The following is a 15,687-nucleotide window of genomic DNA, read 5'->3' on the forward strand; positions in this document are numbered from 1 at the left end:
GGGACTCCACTCCCTTGACTGCTTCCATTGAAATATTTAAGGAATATATTAGTTTTACGCTATTTACATGTGATTGCACTTTGATATATACATTGATGTACTGTGTGTGCCAGCATACTGATCCAGGGATGGCACAGATACACAAAGGCTTGACTCGTTTCGAGTCGGGTCGCTACAGAGGCCATCCCTAATCTCCGAGAAAGCGACTCCAACTTTATGTGACCGAACATCGACTCAACCTTCATCGCAGAGGCCGTCCAAAAACACGTAAAGATCCATGCCATAGCTCAGCCACCCGCGCCGAGTGCAGCGCAACTTCGACCCTAAAGGAGATATCCAACAAAGAACAAAACTAGGTTGACGCCATGAAAGACCACCGAGCGTACCACCTGTTGTATGTCATCGTTGCCATCGAGGCCCCGTCGCGACAACTTTGACTTCACCACAACAAACAAATTGAGGTAATCACATGAACACGTCACAGAAGTACCGACTACCGCAACCACTGCAATGCCTTCGACTTAACTTGCCCTATTATCATGGTCACAGAAGTCTCGGCACCACACCAACGCCTTCCACCAACACAAGCATTGGCCCCTCTCACCGGATTAAACTCCAAAATGGATGCCCTTAAGAGGGGAACAATGTCAACGCGTGCCAACAACCGACTCTTCGGATTTGAGATTTCCCCCGGAGTTGTCCCACTCAGAAGAAGAGAGAGCATCCCTTAACACCTTTAAGAAGGTTACGGCGTTCACACACGTTCCAGCCATGTCCAGAAACGGGTTTTCACCCAACCCTCAAAATTCTCTAGTAGACGGTCAATCCGGCAGCCCACATGCCCTCCTTGCATCTTCACACATCCACTGCCCCGTCAACCGAATTATGTAGTCTTCAGATCCGACTGCCTCATCGTTGTATCAGAAAGTGATGCCTCATCGCCACATCAGGTCAAAGTAAATGGCATTGGTGGTCCGAGAATTTGCGCAATGGGTGCACTTAAGTCACGATACTTGCAAACCGAAAAAAATCCATCATAGAACTTGCATTGCCGGTGCAAATACGTCAATTATGCCATCTGAACCGGTGAGCTGCCCCATTTTCTAAAAAATGTCATAAAACTTGTGTTGCGGGTGCAGATAGGTCAAACATGCCATCAGAACCTTTTTTTCTCCCTCTAACAGTCACTCATGGTGCATGTGAGCTTGGTTGGGGTTGATTATTTTGTAGAAAAGACTCTATTTTTTAATACAAGAGTCATTTTAGAAATCCTACCGCTTTAAAAACGAGCCCTTCTCTCTTGTTTCCAAATTGCTAACCTGATCTTCTCCTTGTTTATAGGGATTAGTATGATTGCAGGTAGTTCAAGGCAACCTGTTTATGCAATGTCATCTTCCTCCTATTCCATCTCTCTTTTTTCACATCCTTCACAAACAAAACGAGGACCTTCAAATACACAGACCTCTTGCCATTTTTAGACAGTCAACTTCAAAGTCAATTCTAACCAAATCATTAAGTATTTTACCAGGTGGCCACCAAAACGCAATATCAAGCTCATCAGATGGATAATTTAATTGTATAAGCATTGAGTCAATCATATCATTATAAAAAGTGGTCATGTCCAGGTTATCAAACCATACTATTTTTCACTGAACAAAACCCTACATTGGACCGAGTCAGACCTTACATTGATGTAAGCTCTACGATTTCACTGAATCAAGCTATACATTGGACAATGAATTTATGATCAGTGGCAGCAAAATTCAGTAACCCCAGCAGGTGGCCCAAAATTGCTATATGTTGCACAAATCCTACAAGACTGCGAGTTTAAACTAACTAACTAGTACTAATTCACATGCAAACCTACCTAAAATACTTGGATGGAGCGTTGATCGTCATCATCAACTGCGACAGAAAACCCTAACACGGGGGGGGGGGGGGGGGGGGGGGGGGGCTCATCGTAAATCGCTTGCCCATGCCCTTCGGTTCTCACATGCGGCAACTCTAGCTTAGGCGACACCATTGTCATCATTGGTTCACTTGCCACCGATGCGCTCGACGTGGCTGCAGCGCCACCAGGCACTTCTCCCATCGGCAACAAACACAAAAAAGGCACTGGAAGCAGGACATCAATACATCATTACCTACGAATGCAGGGGCCTTTGTGCTAAAAAATGAGGTCGGCCAGTGACTCGTGGTGTGACGCGTGAAAATTTTCGTGCCCAACCGACCTCATGTGCACCGTGCTTGACTGTTGGAGGGATAAAACCGGGCAGCCGGCCAGTTTAGAGTAACACAAGTTCTATAACAGATTTTTTCGATTTGCAAGTACCGAGACTTAAGTGCACGCGTAGTGCAAGTTCTCTGACAGCCATTGTCATTTATTCCATCAGGTCGCAACCTAGAGCCGCCGCCACACCAAAAATCAATGCAAAGGTTGAGGGACTTTGTCCAAGCCACTGACCCAAGCCACATCCATGAAGCGCCCCGCCCAAATGCTTGAATTGTGTCGTGCGCCGCGAATTGCCGCCCTTCGCGTGGGTGATGGTCACCACATGCACTACACCGCTGCAAGATACCACGCAGGCTTTGCCCGACGACGCACTCCGACAGCGCCAAGGGGTGGGGATAGTGTGCTCCGGTGCCTAAACTCCCGGGCTGCTCACGAGGAGCGACATTGAGCAAAGTTGTCAGAATCGTGACTCAAAGGACCTGTTCGGAGTCATTCCCGCTTCCTGACTCAAAGGACCTGTTCGGAGTCATTCCCGCTTCCTCGACTCCAGGAGTGGCAGGACTACTCCTCAACTCCCGGGCTGCTCACGAGGAACGACATGTGAGCAAAGTTGTCAGAATCGTGACTCAAAGGACCTGTTCTTCCTGACTCCACTCCAGGAGTGGCTGGCAGGATTACTCCTCCAGGAGTGGCACAAGCCGTAGTTAAACTTTACGAAGCGGGAAAACAGCTACTCCGTGGATCCTTCTATTCGGCGGAGCTGGAAGTCTTCCGAACAGCTCTTAAGTTTCTACGATCCTACCAACGGAGCTCTGATTCGATTCAGAATCACGATTCTGACAACAACCTTGCATGTGAGCCTGATTTTAGAGGAAGAAATTTACAACAAAAGTAACATCACAGATAAAAGGATGCAGCTGGAAATAACCGGCACAACGATTAACTGTGCATCACAGTATATTAACTTAAGAACATAGTTTTCCCGTGTACATACCAAAGCACCACATCTACGAACGAAAAAGCACAGGACAAGGATTTAACTATATAAATCATCATCATCGGCTGCTGAGGCAGCGGATGCAAAAGGGTCGGCCGCAGCGGCAGAGGCAGCGCCCGCAGCCGGCTGGTCAGCGAACCGGAACTCGCTCCCGAATCCACGAGACTGCTGCAGCGTCTGGGCAAAGGCCTGGTACTTGCGGATGTCGGCGTCACTCACACTACGACGCGCATACTTCATCGACTCCTCGAAGTGGGCAGCCCTGATCTCTGCAACCTCATCAACCTCGTCCTCCTCCATCGCTTCAGGGTTGTCCTTCCTCCGCCTCTCCCTCTCGATGTCCTGGACGAGTTTCATTAGACCACAGGGTATAAAACAAGAGGATTGTATGCCAGAAAAATGTAAGTGGTTCAAAAGGATTGATTTGCTAGTCTGAAATCAAGTACTGCAGGTCAATTCAAAGAAAATTACTGGTACCTTCTCGATGTTCTCCCTGATGGCATACTTGCAAGCACGCTGGCAAATTTCAGTGATATCAGCACCGCTGAACCCTTGGGTGTACTTGGCAAGAGCACTCAGATCAATATCCTTGGCCAAAGGAGACTTCCTGAGGCAAGCTTTGAAGATCTGGTGCCTCGAATCGACATCAGGAAGAGGGATGTAGATAAGCTGATCAAGACGCCCTGGCCTAAGCAGGGCAGGGTCTATGATGTCTGGCCTGTTGGTAGCACCAATGATGAAGACGGTTTTCTTAGCATTCATGCCATCCATCTCAGTCAGCAGCTGGTTCAGCACTCTATCAGCAGCACCTCCAGCATCCCCACTGCTGCTTCCTCTCTGTAACATGGTCATTGTTATCAGCCATTATGAAATACAAAGAAAAATACCAATACAACTTGAGAGACAGAGAGTAGAGAGACTGACCTGGGTAGCAATCGAGTCAAGTTCATCAAAGAAGAGCACACATGGTGCTGACCCCCTAGCCTTGTCGAAAATCTCACGCACATTAGCCTCACTCTCACCAAACCACATGGTAAGCAGCTCAGGTCCCTTGATACTGATGAAGTTAGCCTGACACTCATTTGCGATTGCCTTGGCCAATAAGGTTTTACCACAGCCAGGAGGACCATAGAACAGAACACCCTTGGAAGGAGACATGCCAAACTTCTCAAATTTCTCAGGATGCTCCACAGGGTATTGGACAGTCTGCAAGAATTTCATTTATATCATACAGTTGCAGGTAAAGCCAGCAAATTTAAGAAAAGAGATAAAGAAAAGATAAGCAAAATACCTCCTGCAACTCCCTTTTGACATTCTCAAGACCACCAATATCTTCCCAAGAAACATTGGGAACTTCAACAACCTGATTTTCAGAAGATAGAAGGTAAGCTCTACAAAACATGTATACACAACAAAATTGACAAAGAAACTTCAAGAGATGCTCACAGTTTCACGGAGAGCAGACGGATTGCTTGTCGTCAGGGCGGTCTTGAAATGGTCATTTGTCACGGCCATAGAGTTGAGTATCTCAGCATCTATTGTCTCGTCCTCAAGATCAATAATATCCATCTTCTCACGAATGCATTGGAGAGCAGCCTCAGTGCAAAGAGCAGCAAGATCAGCACCAACATATCCATGAGTATCTCTTGAAATATGTTCCAGTTCCACCTGCAATGCAATTAGCAATGTCAATCAAGAACAGATTTCATCAAATTGAGCAATCATCCAGAAAGATATTGCATTCAGGGATTATTAATGAAGACCACTTACATCTTCAGCCAACTTCATGTTTTTGGTGTGAATCCGGAGAACCTCAAGGCGCCCAACTTCATCAGGGACTCCAATATCAATCTCCCTGTCAAACCTACCAAATCTTCTGAGGGCAGGATCTATACTGTTTGGGCGGTTTGTAGCACCCATGACAATAACATGTGCACGGGATTTAAGTCCATCCATAAGAGTCAACAGCTGTGAAACAATACGCCTTTCAACTTCTCCATTGGTCTTCTCTCTCTTCGGGGCTATTGAATCAATCTCATCAATGAAAATGATGGATGGTGCGTTCTTCTCAGCTTCTTCAAATGCCTTCCTGAGATTGCTCTCACTTTCTCCTGCTAACTTGGACATAATTTCTGGGCCATTGATCAGAAAGAAGAATGCACCTGTTTCATTGGCAACAGCTCTAGCAATAAGGGTCTTGCCAGAGCCAGGTGGACCAAACAGCAATATGCCCTTTGGAGGCTTCACGCCAATAGACTTGAAAAGCTGAGGGTGACGCAGTGGGAGTTCAACCAGTTCTCTGATCTGGGCCATTTGCTTCCTAACTCCACCAACATCATCATAGCCAACATCGTCAAGCCTCTCCTCATCCTCCCTCTTAACAGGCTCACCATCACAGAATATCTCAGTGTCGGGTGCAACGATGCAATACTCTGCAGGGTCTGTCTCTATAACTTTGAATTCCACACTTCTCATTCCTCCCCTCACAAGGAAAAGATCTCCCTTCCTTAAAGGACGGTAAGCTTCAAGGAAGTATGCTGAAAAAATAGATGAATACACTATTAACAGAAGGGCTGCAGGGCAAGGCATTTCAAGGTTCCTTATCAGCAGCAGCGTCAAAAAACTGTAGCATAAGGTACTATGGGTTTCTTTATTTCTATGAAGATAGTTCAGAGGCTAGACTACAATACTATATCATGGGAAAATTAGCAGTTTTAGTATGACAGCTGAAAACTAAATGCGAGTGCCCGCAAAAAGGATCCATTTACACTCATAAACAAAGGTGTTAGCTTTTCAAGATTGTATAAACAAAGTTGCGAACAGCTCACTAGAACCCAGATGATATGCTAAGCACTGGAGGTTAACTGACTTGACCATGACAAATGATAGGAGAATATCTCAGTGATAAAGAAATCATACGTTTCAAGAAGGCATCAAACAAGTTTCCAGTAATGCCTTCAACTGTGTCATCAATAGGAAGTATGTGCACACGCTTGCCGTATTTCACGTCTGGGCATTGGTGAACAGACACCACATCACCAAGTCGCACTCGCAAGTTTTTCCTGACGGTCTTGTTCATTCTGATTTTTGGCTCCTCACAAGTGTCATCTGCAAGCACAATGCAGATTGTATCCTTCCTTTTCTTACCCTGTAAGACAGTGATCCTAAATGTCAGAAGCCATGAATGAAGTACTAGTAGTTCGCTTGCTAAAATAATAGTAACAATTACTCCCTCCGTACCTAAATACTTGTAGTTGTGGAGAACTAGTCTAGTTCTCCCGGACTACAAAGTATTTAGGAACAGAGGGAGTATAATATGCAATAAAGAAGCATCCAAACTTATCAAACATGTTCCACTCTACGTCTAGCCCCACAGAATCATGGAACGCTATAATTATATCAGCCAGATGATTCGAACACTTTTCCTTATAATTATAATTATAAAAATACCAACTGCAGCAAACATTGCGGTTTCCATGGTAAACAGAAATACACATCAATCAATATACTACCATATTCCAAACAGGGGTACCTCAATTACATCATGCAATGCAATGGAACTGTTAAGGAAATACTAGTGTATAAAGGAGAAAGCTTTCAACTCCCAGGAGTCCGCAGTTAGTAACTCCTCACCCACTGGTATTAATTAAGTTATCTAATCGGACCAACGAGCTAAGTTATCTAATCGCATACTAGATATACCAGCTATCTAGAGCCCAGTGAGTAAAGAAGTGTGGCCAAACACACCTTAAATTCACTAGATTGGCCACTCTGTCTAGCCAGTAAGTAGATAATAATAAAGTAAGATGAAGTGATTAGAAACTCGGAGGCCTGGGACATGGCGCGCACCTTGAGCAGGACGGTGTCGCCGCGGAAGAGCTGGAGCCTCTCCATGGTGTCGGGGTGGAGGGCGACGACGGAGTTGTCGTCGTTGGTGGCCTCGTCGACGACGAGTCGGTTGGGGGACTTCTTCCGCTCGAGGATGGCCGTCGAGTAGTCCTTCTTCGACTTGCTGCGGCCGCCCCAAAGACAAATCAAGAAATCAGCAAAACAATCAGCCAGATCGGGAAGCGTGGGGGAGGATAGGAGCCCTAGATCGGTGCGGGGTCTTACGGATCGGAGGAGGAGGCCTCGCCCTGCGGCGTCGGGGCGGCCATGGCGGGCGGATCGAGGGTTCGCCGGCGCCGCTGGGTCTCGGCGGTGGAGCGGTGGATGATTTCCTTCGTTCCGGTGAAGGAGGCGGGCGAGATGGAGAGAGAGAGAGAGAGGGGATTAGTTGGCCATTATTTATAGCTTCTTTCGTGCGCGGAGGGGTTTGGGATTTTCTGCCCCTCCGCGGCTCGGGCTCCGGTGCGGGAGTTGTACACGGACGCCATGACGTGCGGGTCCGGGACGCCCCTGGCCCGCCTGGCGGGGTCTGTGAGGGCTCCGGGCCTGAGTCCCGCGGGGCCATGCCGGAAGGCTCTGGAAGGCGTGGTCGCCTCGTGCGTGCGGAGGAAACAGTGGTTTGTTGGGCGAGGGCGAGGGCGATCGGATGGATGCGACGGAGATGATCTCGGTCGACACGTTTGGTATCTTCACAGCATCTCCAAGATGATGGTACTCTACAACGGTACAATTAAGGGCCGAAATAACTGCGGAAATTGCCTTTGGCTCCCGAGCTCCATGAAGACCTTTAAATTTAAATTTTAAATTTCATGCAAATTTGCATTTTCATATTTCAAAAAATTCTGAAAAAAATACATAGATAGATGAAGGTATAATACACAAGTGTGTAAATTTTCAGAACAAAATACGTTGAAATGAGGGCTGTGCAAAAAAGACAAATCTAAAACTTTTTAACACATGTTACTATTCATCATTTCAGACCATGAATTTGTCTTTTTTATACAGGTCGCGTTTCAAAGTATTTCGACCTGAAATTTTGCACGTACAAGGATCACATCCTTGTTTAGTTGTATATTTTTTTCAGATTTTTTGAAACTAAAATTTTTGAATTTTGAATTTTTCAAAAAATTCGGCCTTCATGGCTCCCGGGAGCCAAACGTCCGTTCTCAAATAACTGTTCTTACCTTGTCAGTCATGTTTGTCACAAACTGAACTCTACACGTAAGTATTTTACGATTTGATTTTTTTACAACGCCATGGATGCTGAGGTAGGTAGCGTTTCTGCCCTGGCTCATTCTCAGACCGAGCACGCGTTGCTCGCTGACGTGGCAGGACAGAAACGATGATCTGGATAGCGTTTCTGGAAACGCCAGGATCAATGACGTTTCTGCCCTAGATTAAGTAAGTCGAGCGGGGTCGCGGGTGGTACCCACCACTCACGCTTTCTTCCTCGATCCACAGGCAGACGAACTGCCCTCCGCCCCTCGCTCCTTCTCCACCAAATTCAATCCTAAACCTCCATTTTTGCCATCAGAAGGAGTAGATCGGATCTTCCCGAAGTTGCTTGGAGTATTCTCTTTCCGTTCCTCCAATTTTTTCCCAGTCAAGATTGATTATTATAGATGAAACATGGTGAAACCCTAAAATTAGTTGTTTGTGTTTTGTTTGTTGCTAAACTTATTATGTTGAATCATAAGATTATTCTCCATGGTGAAACATGGTGTACCCTTAAAAATGTATTATGTTGAATATTAAGATTATTTGTTGCTAGACTTATTATGTAGAATGTTTGAGGCGGATAAGTATCCCGGCCTTGATGATTATTATGAGAAGAAGTATTGTGCTAGTGGAAAGATAGAAGGTAATTATGTATCTACATTTTTTGATTTTCATATTGTGACAAGTTGAGACAAGTAACAAAATTGTGTTTTTTTGTTCCACCATTCTTCGACTGAGGGGCCACAACCCACGTGAATCTCTCATATATGACCGTCGCTACAAGCCTTATTTTAGAAGAAGGGATCTTCTTCGGTTTGTGCTCAACTTTAAATGCACAACACCATGGCTGAACTTGACGGCCATTACTGCCCTTACGGGCCGTTCGGGGTCGGAGATGCACTCTTTCCACTTTGCTCTTGGTGAGATGACCATAACTTTGGAGGATATTGCGATGATCTTCGGGCTACCGATCAAGGACAGGGCTCTTACCGGGAAGGTGAAGCCTGAAAGATGGCGGCAACGGGTTGTAGGATTGGTTGGTGTTGAACCGCCACCGTGGATTCATGAAACCAAGAAGGATCCTAGGCCATCCGGTGTGTTGTTCTCATGGCTACGAGAACATTTTTACGAGTGCCCAGAGGATGCATGTTCGGATGTTATGGAGAGGTACGTCAGGGCTTACTTATGGAATCTTTTGACCCAAGTGGTGTTTACATATGGCACGGGGGACACAGCCTCGCGGATGTTCTTGGACCCTCTTCGTAATTGGGATGTTAAGTGGAGTTGGGGGTTGGCGGCACTAGACTTCTTGTACCGTCATGTAATGCTTACTATGATACATTTTCATTATATAAAATAGATGTTTGCATTTGATCGTTTAACGTTTGTACAAATGTGCAGTTGGACGAAAGCATGTAGGAGGAGTAAGCGAAAATCTAGTCTTGGTGATTTCGTTTGGGCCCTATAGATTTGGATGTGGGAGCGTATCCCTGTAGGCCGCAATGTCACCATTGCTCCAGAAGAACCTTTGGAGTGGACTCTTGACGGGGATGATGAGTGGTACCCCACTATCGCACACACATGGGTTAATGTCCAAGTGTCGAGTATCGCCGTCATGGGGTGGTACAAGGCATACATAAGCGAGCTTGGCATGTTGAGTTATAATCAGGTAATTATCCAAATTTTTCGCCATAATTCCTGATTTATTTGTGCATGAGAGAGTGACATGTTGTGATGTAGGTCAATTGGAGGTCGTACATGGTACTTTGGCAGTTCCCTTTGAGCAATATGTGTTTTCGTGACCAACATCTTTGGCGTGTGTGGTGCCCCTTGATATGCATTTGTGCGGTCGAGTGGCATCTTCCACATCGTGTTTCAAAGCAATTTGGTCACTTGTGTCCACGCACTTTAATCTTGTAAGTGATTCTTCCACAACCTCTTCATAACTAGGACCCTCAAGAAATATCAACACTTCCTCATACTTGACAAAAATATCAACATTCATGAATGCCTCTTTGTCAACATAATGAATATTCACAATATTGTCCATCTAAAAAAGAGGAACATAAGTACAATAAATATACCACACTAACAAAACCACTAAGAACAACTTTATCCATCCAAATTAAGCATTACCAAGCATTACCAAAAGCCTAACCCTAACCCTAAATATTAACATTAGCCATAACCCAAACAATAAGGTTTGTTCACTAACATCACAATGCAACACTATTGAAACAACAATACTCAAGAACATCATGTTATAGAACTATGCTCAAAACTAGGGTTAGGAACCACATTAACAAAACAATCCAAATAGACAAATTCAACCATAAAAATTTGTGAGATGAAGGAGGTTACCTCAAGGAACGAAACTAACACCGGATCCACGGAGCAACCCAATCGATTTGCAAGGATTTGAGAGGGGACAACTAAGGGACGCAAAGGGGAAAAGGGAAAGAGCTCGGGATAGGACAATGGGGGATAAGAGAGAGAGTGGTGAGTAATGGCTGAGAGTCCCACGGCCACCTATAGCTTGGGATAGGCCAATGGGGGAGAAGAGAGTGAGGAGTTTTCTTGGCCTCGCTGGTTTCTATATGCGTTTTTGTGAGAGATTTCTGCACCATTGTTGCACCTCTCAATGAGCTTACAAAGAAGGATGTACCTTTTGCTTGGGGTACCGCACAGGAAGAAGCCTTCACAGTATTGAAAGGTAAGTTAACACATGCTCCTTTACTCCAACTTCCTGATTTTAGTAAGACTTTCGAGCTTGAATGTGATGCTAGTGGAATTGTATTAGGAGGTGTTTTATTACAAGATGGTAAACCTGTTGCATACTTTTCAGAAAAACTGAGTGGGTCTAGTCTGAATTATTCTACTTATGATAAGGAATTACATGCTCTTGTTCGAACTTTGGAAACATGGCAACATTATTTATGGCCCAAATAATTTGTTATACATTCTCATCATGAATCTTTGAATCATATTAAAAGTCTAGCAAAACTGAACCGTCGACATGGTAAATGGGTTAAATTCATTGAAACTTTTCCTTATGTCATTAAACACAAAAAGGGTAAAGAAAATGTTATTCCTGATGATTGTCTCGTCGTTATACTATGCTTTCACAACTTGACTTTAAAATATTTAGTTTGGAGACCATCAAAGATCAATATGTGCATGATGCCGAATTTAAAGATGTGGTGGAGAATTGTAAAGGAGGGAGAACATGGAACAAGTTTGTCATTAATGATGTATTTGTGTTCCGTGCTAACAAGCTATGCATTCTAGCTAGCTCCGTTCGTCTTTTTTTGTTGTAGGAGGCGCATGGAGGAGGATTAATGGGGCACTTTGGTGTGAAGAAGACAGAGGACATACTTGCTGCACATTTCTTTTGGCCAAAGATGAGACACGATGTCGAGCGTTTTGTGGCTCGCTGCACTACATGTCAAAAAGCTAAGTCACGACTCAATCCTCATGGTTTATATATGCCTTTGCGTGTACCTAGTGTTACTTGGGAGGATATATATATGGGCTTTGTTTTAGGTTTACCTCGAACAAAGAAGGGGGGTAGCATATTTGTTGTCGTGGATAGATTTTCTAAAATGGCATACTTTATACCATGTCATAAAAGTGATGCTGCTGCTAATGTTGTTGATTTGTTCATTCGTGAAATTATTCGCTTGCATGGTGTGCTAAATACAATTGTTTCAGATCGTGATATTAACTTTCTTAGCCACTTTTGGAGATGTTTATGGGCTAAGCTGGGGACTAAATTACTTTTTAGTACTACATGTCACCCCCAAACTGATGGACAAACCGAGTAGTCAATATATCATTGTCTACTATGCCTAGGGTTGTTTTGAAGAATAACTTGAAAATGTGGGAAGAATTCTTGCCTCATATTGAACTTGCTTATAATCTTCCATTACATTCTACTACTAAGATGTGCCCTTTCATACCTCGTGCACCTATTGATTTGTTGCCTCTTCCATCTTCGGAGAAGGTTAATTTTGATGCTAAACAACGTGCTGAGTTGATATTAAAAATGCATGAGGTAACTAAGGAAAACATTGAGCGTATAAATGCTAAATACAAACTTGTCGGGGATAAGGGTAGAAAACATGTTGTATTTGCACCTGGATATCTTGTTCGGTTGCATTTGCTTAAGGATAGATTTCCTGACTTGCGCAAGTCAAAGCTAATGCCACGTGCTGATGGTCCTTTTAAGGTGTTAGATAAAATAAATGATAATGCATATAAACTTGGGCTGCCTGCAGAGTTTGGGGTTAGTCCCACTTTTAACGTTGCAGATTTGAAGCCTTATTTGGGTGAGGAAGATGAGCTTCCGTCGAGGACGACTTGAATTCAAGAAGGGGGGATTATGAGGACATTGATACCATTGTTACACGTGCTATACCTACTGGACCAGTTACTAGAGCTCGTGCACGCCAATTGAATTACGAGGTAATATCGTTTCTTGGAAATCCTTCTAATGTTCATGAACATATGATGCTGCCTAAATTAAATACTTTTGTTTTGCTTATGAATGAAGGACCTATCATGGACAAGGAGAATGGCCATTGGAGTGGGATCAAGCATGGAAGGGAAGGTGCACACACGGGAAAGAACAAGGGAGCTTCCAATGGTTATTTTCGGACTTTGAAGCCACCATAAGGAAAACATGAAGGCTTGGATGATAGGTGTCGCGTCACCTTATTTTTGGGCTAGGCCCATGTAATTTCGAAATACTACCACATAGGCTGTTTTTAGAGTCCGCGTGTGTGGGGAAACCGAGTTTAGGGTCATTTTCGGACCCCTCCTCCAAGGGTCACGAAAATCCCTCCCTATTCCCTCATATATACAACCCTTAGGGCACCACTTAGACTTGGGTTTTGTTTAGATTACAAGTTCGCCATAGCTGCAACTACGCGTTCTTCGTTTGTGTTCTACGACAAGACCAAGACGCCATAGAACCCCAGTTTCATCAATAAAGCTTTCTTCTTATATTCGCAATATCCAGATTGCAATTTCAGTTTCTTGCTTGTTATGTGTTTGTGTGCAGGAAACAGACCCTCGTGGTCAGGTTGATCGTTCTCCGGCATGGTCAATAACCTCTCGGAGTTGGTTTAGCGATTACTAAGGCGCGACGTCTTCGCACGTTCATAGTCAGATTGTCAAAGTCTACTCCACCAAAAACGACAACCACCATCTCATCGAAAGACAGGGAAAACTTTGCCTCTATCAGAAACGCTACACACCTTAGTCTTTCTATGTTGAGCAGAAACGGGATGGACTATGTCGTTGCAAAAAGGGTTAGATCGTGAAATACTTTTGTGTTGAGTCCAGTCTGTCACAAGCATCACTCACAAGGTTAGAGTAGTGACTTCGGCCCAAGTAAGGGCATCTCAAGATAACATGGCAAATCTAGGAAGTTTCCCATGGGAAATTGTAGGGATGTTTTTGAACTCTTCTAATGGAAAATTATACATAGATGATACTTGTTTCCCATAACATGGAAATTTGTAGGTAATTTTTTTTTGTTCTCATGGCGAATTTAGGCCTTTTTGTTTTCTCTAAATCATGGTGATTTTTAAATATATCTTAGTCACATGGCAAATGTGATAGTGTTTTACTTATTTTTTTCAAAATGGATATGCAAAATACACACAATGCCAAAATGTTTCAATAGTGTTTTCATATGGCCTCATGCAATTTCACATTTTGGTTTCCAAAACAGGACAAATTTTGCAACTTACTTCTACTTTTTTCACGTTGCAAATTTAGGGAAATTTGCTTCATTAGTCTTAGCAAATCTATTATATACATCATGACATGTTTCTTTAACATAACATTACAAATTGGTATATTTACGTACGATGCCAAATTTGCCTTAGTGTCCATGACACATTGTACATAATACTTTTCTCCCATGACATGGCAAATGTACATTAATTGTTTTTACTTGTACTCATGGCAATTTTAGTCCGTTTTGATCCTCTAAATTGTGGCAGTTTTATAATTGTATCTTCCTAGTCAGATGGAAAATGTTGATATTTTGTTAGTTTCTTTTTTAAGAGAAAATGCAAAATACTTACAATGCGAAAATGTTTCAATAGTGTTTCATGTAGTCTCATGGCAATTCTAGGTCATTTTGGTTCTCTAGATCATGGCAATTTTGCAATTGTATCTTCCTAGTCACATGTAAAATGTTGATATTTGGTTAATTTATTTTTCTCAAGAGAAAATGCAAAATACTTACAACGTCAAAATGTTCCAGTAATGTTTCATGCAGTCTCATGGAAATTTTAGGTCATTCTGATCCTCTAAATCATGGAAATTTTCTAATTGTATCTTCTTAGTCACATGGAAAATGTTGATATTTGGTTAATTTCTTTTTCTCGAGAGAAAATGCAAAATACTTACAACACCAAAATGTTTCAATGGTGTTTCATGTAGTCCCATGGAAAATTTAGGTCGTTTTGATCCTCTAAATCATGACAATTTTGTAATTGTATCTCCCTAGTCACATGGGAAATGTTGATATTTGCTTAACTACTTTTTCCCAAGAGAAAATACAAAATACTTACAACACCAAAATGTTTCAATAGTGTTTCATGTAGTCTAATGGCAAATTTTGGCCGTTTTTATCTTCTAAATCATGGCAATTTTGTAATTATATCTTCGTAGTCACATGGAAAATGTTGGTATTTGGTTAATTTATTTTTCCCAAGAGAAAATGCAAAATACTTACAACTCAAAAATGTTTCAATAGTGTTTCATGCAGTCTCATTGCAATTTTAGATATCAGGTTTTTCAAAACTTCTTGTACTCTTCTATTACATGGGAAATCTAAGGATATTTTTTCCTAAGTGAGGGGAAATGAAAAATCATTGCAATTTTTATACATGTTTGTGTTCACTTTTGATTATGGTGTTTGCAATGGATCACAACAAAATTGTTTGCGTGTAACATGTGTTCCATCGTGTTTTTATTTGCATTTTAAGAATAAAAAATGGTAGGGACATCTTGTGTTTGTGACAAGGCAAATTTCATGGATGTTTATTTTTCACATTGTCATGGCAATTCAAAAACAAATTATGTGTTTTGATAAACAATTGGAAAATTCATGCTATATATCATGGATTTTTGTATGCCAACCTTTTTTATCTTTTTCTTATTTTGAACTAATTTTTTGTCGTAAAGAATGACCATGGGTCATTGGGTCGCAACAAACGTTTTTGCTTGCTTCATCGATCTTTCCCTAGGGAGCTCCCGAGATCATACGTCAAATGTATAGACGTGTTTTTTTCATCTTTGTTGTACAAGCAAAAAATATTTTTTTGTGAATTTT

General features: G+C 42.8%; 1 protein-coding gene across 1 annotated transcript; it reads right to left on the minus strand.

The window, feature by feature from the left end:
* Nucleotides 1-3,157: 3,157 nt before the first annotated feature.
* LOC123449463 (cell division control protein 48 homolog E) lies at nt 3,158-7,493 on the minus strand. Its single transcript, XM_045126700.1, has 9 exons — nt 7,344-7,493; nt 7,080-7,242; nt 6,150-6,378; nt 5,001-5,767; nt 4,677-4,898; nt 4,522-4,593; nt 4,155-4,436; nt 3,708-4,067; nt 3,158-3,572 (listed from the first exon to the last, which is right to left on the minus strand). The coding sequence occupies exons 1-9, from the start codon at nt 7,385-7,387 to the stop codon at nt 3,270-3,272; spliced, it is 2,442 nt and encodes an 813-aa protein (XP_044982635.1). The 5' UTR covers nt 7,388-7,493; the 3' UTR covers nt 3,158-3,269.
* Nucleotides 7,494-15,687: the final 8,194 nt, after the last annotated feature.

Source organism: Hordeum vulgare, chromosome 4H (genome assembly GCF_904849725.1).
Source record: "Hordeum vulgare subsp. vulgare chromosome 4H, MorexV3_pseudomolecules_assembly, whole genome shotgun sequence".
NCBI classification, from domain to species: Eukaryota; Viridiplantae; Streptophyta; class Magnoliopsida; order Poales; family Poaceae; genus Hordeum; species Hordeum vulgare.